The sequence below is a fragment of the Agelaius phoeniceus genome, chromosome 2 (assembly GCF_051311805.1).
Source record: "Agelaius phoeniceus isolate bAgePho1 chromosome 2, bAgePho1.hap1, whole genome shotgun sequence".
NCBI classification, from domain to species: Eukaryota; Metazoa; Chordata; class Aves; order Passeriformes; family Icteridae; genus Agelaius; species Agelaius phoeniceus.
Window position 1 is genome coordinate 88,582,598 of NC_135266.1, and position 13,430 is coordinate 88,596,027.

Below are 13,430 nucleotides of genomic sequence, written 5' to 3' on the forward strand. Positions count from 1 at the left end.
GCGGGCCCTGCGGCCGCCCCGCCCCGCGCTCCCGCCGTGCCCGGGCCCGCGCAGCCTCGGCCCGGCCCTGCCGCCATGCGCTCCGTCAGCTACGTGCAGTGCGTGGCGCTGGACTTCGCCGGCAGCCTCTTCCCGCACGCCATCTGCCTGGGGGACGCCGACAACGACACGGTCCGAGCCCGGAGACCGGGATGGGGCCGGCTGGGGGTGCCGCGGGGCCGCCTCGGAGACGGGGCCAGCCCGGGGCTGGGGGGGAGACCCGAGCGGCCTGTGCGGCCCCGGGGCGGGTGCCGGGAGGAGCTTCCAGCCCCGGGGACACACACGGGCCTTGGCGGGTGCCCGGTCAGAGCCCCCAGAAATGCCCCTGCAAAGGGAATGTTTGCTGGGCTGCAGCGGGTCAGGGCTTCCCTCGCCATTACCCGTGCCCTGGGTGGTGCACAGCCTGAGGGGAGCTTCGCTTCTGCTTCATAGACACTGCCTGTCACAGCGGTGGGGATGCCGTGGTGCTCTGCTGGGCACAGCAGATCACAAACAGGGCAGAGCCAAGTCTCGGTGTCTCTTGACCCCTGTGATGGAGGGGTTGGGAATGTTGCTGCCAGCCCCTGAAATGATTGGTGTGCATTTAGAGTGTGCATTGGGTGTGTTGGTGTCAGCCCCTGAAATGGTTGGTGTGCATTTGGAGTGGGCATTGGGATGTTGCTGTCAGCCCCTGAAATGGTTGGTTTTGATTTGTCTGTAGCCAGGAAGAGGTTAGCTTAGTCAGCTACATGTCAGCTGTTTCTCTTCAACAGTCAAGGTGTTTTACAGCCTTATCCTGGAAAGTGTCATGGTTAGCAATGCAGTGGATGATTAAAGAGATTTCCCCATAAAAAGTTGTTCTGTAGGGTTCTGTAGGTGTGCAGGGGATTATGAAAGAACACCATTTAAATACAAAGAAGCATGATGCAGAAGATGGGGTAATGGGAGTAGGCTCATCAGTATGGAGGGTTGGTGATTTTAGAAATCTTCTTTTTAGAAATCTTCTTTAAAGAAATAATCACCATTCTGAAATTCCTTCACCCCTTCAGCAGTGCGATTGAACATCCTGTGTAAATCTGTTGTGTTCTTGCACTCTCTTCCTGGATGGTTGTGTTTTTGTCATTGTCATCATCTTCCTTACGTGATTCAAGTCAATCTAGATTGAAGGATGGAAGATGGAGTAATGATGATTGTTCTAACATCCAAGCATGATGTTAAAACAGTCAGTGACACAGCTCTGAAACAATGAGTGGAGAAGCAGTGGGTAATAGGATGTTGCTCTAAGGAGCCATTCTCCATCTCTTTAATCGGCAAGAATAAAATTAGGGCTTTTATATTTTCCCAGAGTTTCCATTTTGATTCAAGATTGTCTCTTTTAACTCATTTTGTTTTGCTGCTTCTTCCCACACAGTGATTTTTAGATATGAATTCTGAAATTTTTACTGTTAATGTAATTGTGGATTTCTCCCTACTAACCCAGTTTTCTTGTACAGCTGAATGAACTCGTGGTGGGAGACACCAATGGAAAGCTCTATGTTTACAAGAATGATGATAGCAAGCCCTGGGCTGTGCGATCTTGCCAAGGAATGGTCAGTTCTTGACAAATTTTCTAAATGGTTGGGCCTTTTGGTGTATGTGCAGCCAGCTATCCTTGTCCTTTGCTTAGGAATATGTAGGCTGGAGAGGAATGGTAGCCAGAACTGATTCTGATGTCTTCCATGTAATTATTCAAGACCCCACTTTTGCCTACAGCCCCTTGGGCTGGAAGCGATGAGCAAATTAATGGACAAACATACAAACTGGGCTTCTGTCCCACCTTTGCCCTGCTCTGTGCACTGTGGGGTGTGCTCCAGGCCCTGGCCAGTTGTGTTTCTGTCCCTTGACTCTGCTGTCCTTGTCCTTCAGAAGGCTGTTAGGAGTTCAAGAGATTCTTTATGGGAGAGGAGGGCGTAGGGCAGAGATGTATCCCAGGGTGCTGGGTTGGGTTGCCTTTTCTCATGGATGGCCTTGTTTTCTTTTGCAGCTCACATGTGTCCGTGTGGGAGATGTGTGCAATAAAGGAAAGGTGAGAGGAGCCAAGGTCTTCCCAGCTGTGTCTGTAGGGCATGTGGGAAGTGTTCAGGAGATTAGGATCATGTCATGTGCTGAGTGTGACAGAGGAGGACAGATTGCAGGTGCTGTCTCTCCAGGGTCTGCCTTTGCTCATAGACTTTTAGCACCACTGTTTTTAAACTGTTCCTCTGTGTATGTGTAACTGGTATTTTTCTGTGAGCCTTATGTGGGTTTTAGAGAGCAAGGAAATCCATCCTATCTTCAGAGAGCATTTTTGATTTCCATGTGCCCTTGTGAGAGCACCACAAGGCTTTGGTGGTTTGAGGGTTGCTCCTTTTGCTCAGTGGCTTTTGCCTTTCTTGGGCTGATGTCTGCTGTAGGCCATGGTCCTTCTGCCACTTGGCTGTGTGCATTTAAGGTCATCTAAACAAGACTGAGACATGGAATAGTCTGGACTCCCAAGCAAATTCCACTGGGTCTACTATGACTCCTTTTGTTGGATTGCTGTTTCTGGGGGTTAAGCCAGGACCAATGAGTCCAAAGGTCCCAGTTCAGGCACCCTGCCCGAAATACTGTAGCTGTGTTTCCTCTAATGGGGAGCAGAGCTGACGTGGGCATTGAGAAAGCCACACATTGTTTGAGGATTGCACACATATCCACTTGATACTGTACTCTAACAAAGATGAGCAGGAAGTTTGGACCCTGCCAGTAGCAGAGAAGTTCATGTGCTGGCCAAAAACCTCCTGTTCTGTAGCAGTCATTGATCTTGATCGATCTGCTCTTGTGTCTTCCTTTGCCCTGCTGTGGGACAGCTTCTGCAGCTTCTAAAAGAGGAAGAATTAAAAGGTTTTTCTTTTCCTTCACAGAATTTCGTGGTGGCAGTGAGTGCAGAAGGCTGGTTTCATCTTTTTGACCTGACTTCTCTGAATTCAAAACACCCAGATGCTTCAGGCCACCATGAGCTGGCAGGGGCAGAAGAGCAGAAGCCAGTGTTCAAGCAGCACATTCCTGCCAACACCAAGGTCATGCTCATCAATGACATTGGTGAGCCACAGAGCTGTGGTGGGAATGCAGGGTGAAGGGGTTTGTGTATGAAGCACTGGGGAGAGAAGGTGGGGGGGACTTGCAGAAGGAAATTACTGTCTTGCTGAAACTGACAGTCCAACAAACCACAGCCAAGTCATGGAAGGGAGAAACAAGAACTTCAGAATTTTTCTGAGGTGCAAGCTTTCATGACATGGTTGGGGTCCTCAGGGATGCTAACTATAGAAACCAGCAGAGTGGTTTCTGCATTTTTGGGCTCTTAGGGCTTGAGAGAGTCCGGCTGACTTTTGCTTTTCCCTGCAGATGGAGATGGGAAGTGTGAGTTGGTTGTGGGTTACACTGACAGGGTGGTCCGTGCCTTCCGCTGGGAGGACTCATCAGAGAACCCAGACCATGTCTCTGGGCAGCTGATCCTGTTGAAGAAATGGCTTCTAGAAGGTCAGGTAAGGAAAAAGGATGTTCAGAGCAGTACTTGTCATACAGTCTTCAAGAGGTGGTATTTTCAAGAGAAGAAGCACAGAATCTCAGTCCTATGAACAAAACAATTGTCATGTCGATGGCTTGAGAGGAGATTTGCCCAGTGATTTTTCTGTACAGCTGGGAGTTGGTCTGAGAAGCAGTTGCTTTTGCCTGATGGGAGAGCATTAGTGGGAAGTACCTGCGTTGTTTTAAAGTGTCTTTAGGTAGGGAACCAACCTTTTACTGAACTTGGATGTTTTGCTTCCAGCTGAATTTGTTCAGCTGCTGCTCAGCTCTATCAGATTTGCCATATTCAAATTTAGTTGCAGGGAGCACTGTAAACCTTTTGGAGTTTTGACTTTATCCATGTTTTTCCTCTGCTGCTGTAGGTGGACAGCCTGTCTGTGAATCCAGGCCCTGATGGCTCACCAGAGCTGATGGTGTCACAGCCAGGCTGTGGCTATGCCATCCTGCTGTGCACCTGGGACACGGAGCAGCGGGACGCAGCCGCGGGAAGGGATGGCTCTGCCCCAAGCAGGTGAGGCTGTTCCTGCAGGGGTGCATGGGCACATGCCACTGTGGATGCCTGTTAAAAGGGGGTGCCACCACATCACTGTTGCAAAGCAGGGGGTGCTGTCACTGTCCTTGCTTCAGTGGCCTGCTCTGCTGCTGGCACCTCATCACTTAAACCTGCCTACACCCAAGCTTCCATGAACGCTCTTCATGTCTCTCTCACAAAGATGAATACTGCTGCTTTCCTTATATCCCACTCTCTTCTTGAATTGGGCAAGGAGAGTGGCAAAACCAGTTCCTTGAGGGTTCCTCACTACTGGGAGCTAAGGTAGGGAAGTGAGTGACCTAGATTTCCAGAGAAGGTCACCAGATTGCAGGATAACAGCTGAGGGACTGGGCCAAACCAAATACACCTGAAGCCCAGGATAAAACTGGGCTCATTCACTTGTTTTCTGCAGATGAGGCAATTAGAAGTTTTCCTAATGAGACTCCTGGCAGCCAGTGCTGTAAATCACAACCACAGCAACCAGGATGAGCAGTGAGGTGCTTGTTACTGTCTTGGTGCTGGAAGGACCCTGGTGGGGAATTTGGGTGCTTCTGTGCTGTTCTGTGAGACTTCAAGGCAGACACAAAAAACTGCAGCAGGAGGGGACCTAGGCAAGTCTTCTTGATGTCTTAGAGAACTCAGTAGAATGATGTCCTGTTCACCAGAAGCCAGGCCCAGATGTAGTCTCTCACCAACCTGTTCAGTCTGGGCAGATGCTTTGTGAGAGAAAAGCAGACAGGCTTTTCTAAGAGTAATGACAAAAACTGTCCTTTTTTTCCTTCATTGGAATACAGTCTTTACTGATTTTCCTTTTTTGAGCTTTTTTTTTTTTTTTTTTTTGATGCATGAAATCATTCTGGGTTTGTGTTTTTAAAAATCGGTATATTTCTTTAATACTTGGGGTGGCATGCATTTTCTTCCTTTACCATTGAAGGGGTCAGCCTGTTCACAAACTGTGGCACTGTCTGGATTTGTAAAGCTTTGGAATACACTGCTCCTGAAATGGTTCTGAGACAGTCCCAGGTGTGGTTCTGTAACTTTTCCCTGTTGTCTTTCTCTTTTCCCCAGTGAGGCCCCTGTTCGAGATGTGATTTTACACCAAACATCTGGGCGGATTCACAACAAGAATGTCTCCACTCATCTCATTGGTAGCATTGCCAGAGGTGAGAGATCAGCAGCTTGGGGTCTCCAGCCCAGCAGTTGCCCCTGATGGTTTTTCAGTACAGAATGAAATCAAATTTCATGTGGTAGGGAAAAAAACTGTGCTGCAAGAACACAGGGATCTCAGCCTCTCTTAGCCAGCTCCCAAAGAAGGACAGTTGGATATTTGCATGTGAACTTTTTATAGCGTTTGTCCTTCCCTAGGTAGCCCTTATCCTTCACTCACCACAAGAGTTTTTCTGCAGCCTCTGCTGACCTGCATTTAGTCAGTTTGAATGGCTGCCATGCCATGCTCCTACAGATGTCCTTGATCCTTGCCTCTGCATGGCTGCAGCTTATGACTCCTTATTCCCTCGATGCATCTCTTCCTTCCCACAGCCTCATCTTCTTTCTTGCTTTTCTTTGAGCATTTGAATCTCAATTCCTGGTGGCTCTTTGCTGCTCCTCCTTCTCCTGTGCAGCTCCAACCTCTCCATAGCTGCTTTCATATTTCATCTATATCATTGTCCTCTGTTTTTTTCCACTGTGTTGTGTTCAGGTCTTGTATCTAAGATCAGCACAGCTGCCAGCTTCTCTCAGCCCTGACACACCGCTCATGTGTCCAGACTTTCCTTGCACGCTGACACTGCTTCCCTCCTGTAACTCCTGAACCCTCCTTTGGTACCTATGGAGAATAAGCTTTCACTCCCCCTTGGGCATAATAGAAGGCAGAAAACTCCCAGCAGAGATCACTTGCTCCTGTATTGCTCTGCCCAAGTATTGCCTCTTGCAGTGCTGTCTGAGAATGATTCAGCCTGTCCAGTGTAATTAGAGGTTATGGACAAGAGCAATCCACTGGACCTGCCCTCTTCGCGTTCCTCAGAGGACCTTTCCTGCCCAGTTCCTAAGCTTGTCATGTTTTTAGCATCTCTGATGCTGCTGTGAGCAACATGGTCAACAGAGCATGAAATCAATTATTTCACTGCATATGAAGCCTTGCATCTATTGAGAGATGTCTGTGAAAAACGAAGGCACACAGAATGAGGGATGAAGAGCAGGCTGTGAAAAAGCCCACTGATGCTGGACCATCAATAAAGGAACAGCTGAAGAGTTCCATCCTGACCAGTTTCCAAGGGGGACACAGCAGATCTCTTGGATCAGAGCCTGTCTGGGTGCTTATCACTAGGGGCAGCTAAGCACCCAACCAGCTGGCTTTGCTTTAGGCTGATCTGCAGAAAGGGGGTGGTTTGCAGCCTGGGAATGTGGAGGGGGCTGTAGTTTGGATCTGTCTATGGGCACTGGAGATGGGCTCGTGTTGTTAACCTACTCTGGGGAAACTGCCTGCTTGCTTTCAGCTCTGTTGGCTTGCCCCTGACTGCCAGGTTTCCTGGGTTCCTCCTCAGGGAGCCAGTGCCTCTCCCATGTTGTCACTGAAAGGGTAAAATGCAGCTTCCATTGAATACTGCTCCAGTACTCTCTCTGAGAGTGTCATATTTTTAAAACTTGACCTTGCATGTCTTTTCTTTTTTTAGTAGCTAGGTAGAGAGTTTACTGAAGGGCTGAAACAGCCCAGTGGTCAGGGAACTCTGCTCTTCAGATTTAATTAGTGACATTTGTCACTGCTGTCCTGCACACAACTGGGCAAGGAAAGGAGGCAGCATGGATCAGCTTGGTTTGGATCTTTTTTATTGTTTTCAGGAGAGGGAGGGGACGATGTTTACAAAATGGCATCAACGCCAGTAATTTTCTTTTGCACTTACAGGCTCCAGTGAGAATAGTGGCTCAGGTCTCTTTGCCCTCTGTACTCTGGATGGTAAGTCCTGCCAGTGCCCTGGAAGAAGACCTGGGGGGCAGCTAAGGCCTGTCACTAATTCAAAACAGGGATCCAGGGGCTCAGTGTTTTTGATTTTTAAAAGAATAGGAGGGCTTCAGAAACCCTTCAAGGGTCAGGCAAGAGAATTTGATTCCAAGACCCCTTCTGCTGACATTATTTTATATGAAGGCACAGAGGGCACTGTGAGGATAGAGGCTTCTTTATGTTCATTCTGTCATGGCCAGTGCCCCCTGCCCAGTACTGCTGCAGTATATCTGCATAATGGGAGCCTGGTAGGTGGGGTCAAGTGTCCACTGTGGCTTTAGCAGCCAAGTCCATCCCTGTGCTATTAGCAGCTAACTCTCTGCAACCCTGAGTGTTGAAAGAGTAGGGCCTAGCATTAGCATTAGCAAGCATCTTGCTCTCTTCTATTGTTTTCGAGACAGTTGTTTTTTTCTTTCTTCAGGAACACTGAAACTGATGGAGGGAGCAGACAAGCTGCTCTGGTCTGTTCAGGTTGATCACCAGCTCTTTGCTCTGGAAAAGCTGGATGTTACAGTGAGTATCTGAGTAAGGCTGGGAGAGATGCAGACAAAAACTCAGCATGGCTTTGTGCATATGAACTTAGGAAGGGCAGACGGAGTATGACTCAGTTGAAAAAGGCTGGGATTATCTCAGGATGACACAGAGTGTTCTGGCTGTAGCAGTACATTGTGCACTCAGGTCAGTCTGCCCAGCTGCAAGAGGTTGAGCTGTGTCTGCCTGTTAGACCCAGCATCCATTTATCCGTTCATAAACTTTTGTCTCCCAGCTGTTTTTCAGTCTTGCTGCAAAGCTGAATGGTTTTGCTCACTGCTAATACCCTGATTGTCTAAAATCTCTTACAGTATGTAAGGATTGCCATATAGAACAGGGATGAGCTCCAAGTGCAAAATATCTGGATGAGATATCCAGAAGTGACATCTAGACATTAGTGTTGTGTCTCTGAACCAGCAAGAAAGATTCTTGGCTGTCCCTGGGAGTAGGTGACACCTGTGTAATACTCAGTGCTCTGGTTCCTGCAGGGCAATGGGCACGAGGAGGTGGTTGCCTGTGCGTGGGACGGGCAGACGTACATCATCGACCACAATCGCACTGTGGCCAGATTCCAAGCAGATGAGAATGTCAGTGCCTTCTGTGCAGGTGGGAAGCCTGACTGCAAAGCCAGCCCTCACAGCGTTTTCCCCTCAAAGCTACTGCTCCCATCTAAGAGACCCAGAATCCTTTGTCTGCCTGCAGTGGGGAGTAATTTCCCTGTGTGCATATTGCACAAGGCCCAGCTACTCTTTCCTCTGGTGGCATCTGGGAAAAGTAACCATGAGAGAAAGTGATGCTGAGACTTGTCTATGGTGGCTTGGGGTTTTTTCCTTGTCCTTTTTGGAGGTGCTACAGTGGTCTCTTGTCCTCCACACTGCTTTTTTAATTTGCAGACTTCTAAGCTGTTCTTAAGTGGAGATAAGGAGCCTATGGAACCAGCCTGAGTTTTGGCTCTGCTCAATCCTGTCTCTCAGACCTTCAGGAAGCAGCTTGCACATTCCCAAGCTTCATGCAGTTCAGAGACAGCTTCTTGGATTGTCTCAAAGGGACTTTGTATACCCAGGCCCCTATGTCTGCCCAGGTGCTTGCTGTTTTCTGCTAACAGCTTTGGTACCTCATCATGAAATGTCAATTATTTGCTTTCTCTTTCCTTTTGGAAGTAGTCAGATCTCCACACTTCTGCTTTCTGCAGGCCTCTATGCATGCAAAGAAGGGAGCAACAGTCCCTGCCTTGTTTATGTCAGCTTCAGCCAGAAGATCTACATCTACTGGGATGTGCAGCTGGAGAGAATGGAGTCCACCAACCTGTTGAAAATCCTGGATGGTGACCCAGAGTTTGAAAGTCTCCTGCAGCAGCTGGGTGTAGGTGAGTGCAGAAAGAGCAGAGGACGTACAGAAAGAAGGAGGATGAGATGGCAGATGATGTGCTGGAAACCAGAGTATTTCTTGAGGAAGAGGCTTTCACACTGCCTGGTGAGAATTCCTAACAACCGGTTTTCTCTCTTCTTCTTAGACAAAAACGATGTTGATGCTGTCAGAAACCTGATTCACAAAACACTGTATTTTCCTGAGAAATACCATCTCAGCAGCCCCTCGCAGGATCCTGCTGGAACAGATTCTTCTACCCACTGCAGTGGCATCCAGGATCCCTTATAACAAGAAGGCTGACATCTTTAATTCTAGCACAAGCTCATCTGCAGCTAGAATTGGGCATCTGATGAAGATGACTGTTCTTTCCCTGTCTTGTGAAAACTTCCAAACTGGAAAGGGTCTACAGGCTGTGAAGGGATGTTCTTGGCTGTAGGCTCGCCTGTATGTGGTGGGTTGGTTTGCCTTTAGATGAGGCAGCTACAAGAACAGAAAGGGCCAAGGATCCTGCACGTAGGCCTTCTGTTGCCAGTTTCCATAATCCTCTTAGCAAACTAAAGTGCTCCACTGGTCACTGTGAAGGAGCAGTGAGGTCACAGATGGAGAGAACAGCTGAGCCAAGTCCCCATTTTGACCTATTCTTCGAAGTACTTCAGTGAATACTTGTGAGTTCTTAGCAGGATCACAGTGCAGGAAGTGGAGATGGAGGAACTGAGCTAGGATGCAGGCATGGGCCTTCTCTCCCACTTAAGTGTATTTAAAGTAGAGCCATGCATTGTTTGTCTTTGCTACTGCTTTTCTGCCAAGCAGTTTCTCGCAAATCACCTGTTCTGAGTAGCTGGAGACATGCACAACTTGCACTAATGAGGTGTGGAGAGAGAGCAGCTCCAGCAAACCCAGCTCTGGTCAAGAGTCATTGCTTTTCTCCATCTTCTTGGGCAGGGTGATCCCAGAGAAGGCTGTGACTTAACAAAGCAGCTGTGAAGTGGTCCGTAAGACCAGTCTGACTTAACGTGGATCTGTGGTGCTATCAGAGCTTGGCCATCCCACAATAAGCAGTGGAAATGCCATTCCTGCCTCTTGTTGTGGAGAGCATCATGCTTTGAGTCCTGCACAGCTGAAAGAGGTGGGCTGGAAGTGATGTCCCACTGGCTGGCATGAGGAGTCCGGTAAAGTGGAGCTCATTTGCAAAAGCCCAGGCATGAGCCTTTCCACATGCTGTTGTTGCTGTGCTTTTCCCTCTCTTAGCTTGACTCTTGCCTAACTCAGCTTGTTAGGAAAGGGGCAGCAGGCCTACCTGCTGGCTTGCATCGATTATCCCCTTTCAGTTGTGTGATGTTTTATTGGACATGTGTGATGGATGGAGCTGTCCCTTCGCCCTTACAACAGCCTGAGTCACAGCAAATACAATTCAGTGATCTGGCAGCATTTAAAGATCCTGCAGGCAGTTGAAAACCTGCTATGCTTTATTCTGCAAAATATCCAAGGGCAGCCCTAACTGGGAGAAAGTGCTTTGTATAGAGAAAAGGAGTGTCTTGCCCTTGGTGAAAGTGACTATTGTTGAAGCAGCCCTGTGTGGTTGAAGGGCAGGATCTTTACATAATAAGCCTTAGCTGTTCTTTGCAGTTTCCCTCTGTAGATTTATATAAGCTTTTCAGAGGACAGTGCTGTCCTCTGCATTTGGTGGCAGTGGAAGTCGGAGCATGGAGCAGTGAAATGGTGTGAGCTGCTCTGTACCTGCCAGCTTGCTTCTCAGGCCACTCTATCTTCTGACTCTCTAACTGCAGTAGAAGTTTCTCTCCATTTTAATGGCCTTGCTGAGAAGCATTTTTAAATGTTCCCCTGTCCTACTAAGTGCTTGTGTAAAACTGAACTCTTCAGGCAGGACCTTTCAAGTAATAATAAAGCTTATTAACAGTGCTGTTGAGAGCAGCAAGGCTGGAGTCTGTGAGCTGTGGAGAGCTGATACCACAGGGACCATCTACTCGTGGGCTAAAGCAAGGAGTTTGTCTTGAAGCTTGTCAGACCTAGACTGCAACCTCAACAAATTGTCAGCTCTTGTGACACTGAGATGTGCAGCCACTCATCCCAACAGGAATCATCACCATAGCTTTTGGCAAATAGGGCCTGGCAGGGAAACAGGGTGGCCTACACTCATAACAGAACAACTGAGGGCTGTCTGTCCATGCCAAATATAAATCTTTATTAGCAACACCAAATATAAACCTTTATTAGCAACACAAGCGCAAGGGGTGTACAAATGGGTGCACATGGCTGGAACTGTTTTATGCAAAACAAACTTTGCTGTACAGGTTGAATGATTTCCAAGAAAGGAAGGTCAAACTGATCCACTGTTGGACTATTAATTGTTGAGAAAGAATGGGAAATGGTTGCTGAGGAAGAGATGACATTTTTCTAAGAACCATCTTTAAAAGAAAATGGGGCAAAAGCCTTGCAAATACTGTGCACCCCAACCCTCTTTTGCTGGCCTGAGGATAAAATTGCTGTGCAAGCCCAGGCAATGCACACTATCAAAAGCAGAGGTGAGAAAATACAGACACTACAAAAACATCTGTTCCCCAAAACTTTTTACCTCTTAAAAACCATTGGAGAGGAAAAATACTAACATTTGAGGGCTTCCCCTGACAGTTTTATATTGCGTGCAGCATATAATAACTTGCAGATGCATTTTGCTCCAGTGCCCCTTGTGCACAAGAGAAAGTGAAAAGTGTCTACAGAAGAATAAACTGAACATCTCTACTGTTCCTTGGCTAAAAGATGGCTTTCCTTATTTTTTCCTGCCTTGAACTCCTAAGAGCCAAATACTTCCTGAAGTCTGTTATTCAGGCTACTTCCACTGGCAACAATTTTTCTGAAGTGAAGTGTCCATCTTCTCTGGGAAGGAGCCACTTAAGGCCCTGTCTCTGGAGTGATATAGTTACATTATACTTTCTTTGTAACTAATTGTCTCTTTGTCCTTGCCAGCCTACGCAAGCTGTAGAGTTGGAATTAGAAGTGGTTCCTTCCCACACAGCAGAAAATGTTTGCTGTATCCTTCTCTAGCAGATTGGCATAACCTGCTGGTGCTGGGAAACTTTTCAACAGGGCAGCATTTGCAGGACACCTTTGTATGTCCCAGTGCCAGCACACAGCAAGTGAGGAGTCTGACTGTATTCTCAGGCACTGGGGGTATTTGCAGATAAATGATTCATGGCTTTGGTTCTGATGCTCAATTTACTAGCAAAAAATAAAGGAAGGGGGTTGCCTTATTTTCCTGAGACATAATAAACCTGCTCTCCATCCCTGCCTTTGTTTTTATTATCTTTCTGCTATAATTTAGTTATTTCTATAATTCTTTAGGTGTATCCTGGCATGTGCCAGTGGAGTCTCTTGAAAGGAGGATTAAATGCAAACGTAGGTATGTGGCTCAATGGTCTTCAATGCCATAGCTCACCTGGTGGTAGTGAAAGGAGCAAGCCTCTGGGAATATGGATGGCTGCAGCTTCCATTCTGTTCAAAAGCAAGTGACCCCAAGCTCCTGGAAGTGGTCCTGATTATGGCTTTGGCAGGGTGCCTGTTCTCAGGAAGGACACAAGTCCTTCTCCCCACCCCAGGTGTATTGCACACTGTTACAGAGATTTGCCATGGCAGGTGTTTCCCTGCAGACTGTTCCACAGCTGCTGTGCCCACTCTATTAGAAAGCAGCCCTGATAGGAACTGACAACCAAGGTGGTTCAAAGAGATTATCCCTAAAATAATAACATTCCATTTTTTGTCTTGAAGGGATAGGTCTCATCACGAGGAAGCCAGTGTTGGACACATACAGGATGTGCTGTATGGAATATACATACTTCTGCTTTCTGTATGGAAGTGTTAGCATTTTTGATTTTCAGTGAAAAAGACCTTTAGATTATTCCTTTGCTCCCTTTATCTCCCAAAAGCAATAGAGATGACTGGAATTGGGAGTAGGGAAGTATATCTGTATAATAGTCTTTTCCAAGAGAAACTACAATTAAGACAGTCTTCAGCCTTGCCAGCCCACTCAAAAATTACTTACTGTGCTTCCCAGTGTTGGAAGACTTAAAAATGACCATGTTTGTAGATGGGAGTTGAGTTGGCTTCTTTGAGATGTTGTAAGTCCTATTTTACAATCATGTTTTAAAGCCAAGACTTCCTTCTTTCACAATGGAGGTTATGCTTCAGATGAAATGACACAAAAATGCTTTGGAGAAAGAAAAATATCTGTGGGCTAGAATTCAGAATACAGATGTCAAATGCAGTAACTGTGCATCATTTTATGCCAAGTAACTTGGGGAGATGAAAACCCACCAGGAACTGTGTTAGTGAGGAAAGCAGGTACTGACCCTGTAGGATTAGACTGATTTAGTGAATGGGTTGAAG

The 13,430-nt window shown here is 47.3% G+C and overlaps 1 protein-coding gene across 1 annotated transcript; it reads left to right on the forward strand.

Annotated features, from left to right (window-relative positions):
* The first annotated feature begins 22 nt into the window (after positions 1 to 22).
* ITFG2 (integrin alpha FG-GAP repeat containing 2) lies at positions 23 to 12,335 on the forward strand. Its single transcript, XM_054628206.2, has 12 exons — positions 23 to 171; positions 1,512 to 1,607; positions 2,042 to 2,083; positions 2,937 to 3,114; positions 3,418 to 3,557; positions 3,963 to 4,111; positions 5,201 to 5,295; positions 7,035 to 7,085; positions 7,552 to 7,643; positions 8,150 to 8,267; positions 8,854 to 9,027; positions 9,175 to 12,335. Exons 1-12 carry the CDS (start codon positions 76 to 78, stop codon positions 9,315 to 9,317), a joined length of 1,374 nt encoding a protein of 457 aa, XP_054484181.2. The 5' UTR covers positions 23 to 75; the 3' UTR covers positions 9,318 to 12,335.
* Positions 12,336 to 13,430: the final 1,095 nt, after the last annotated feature.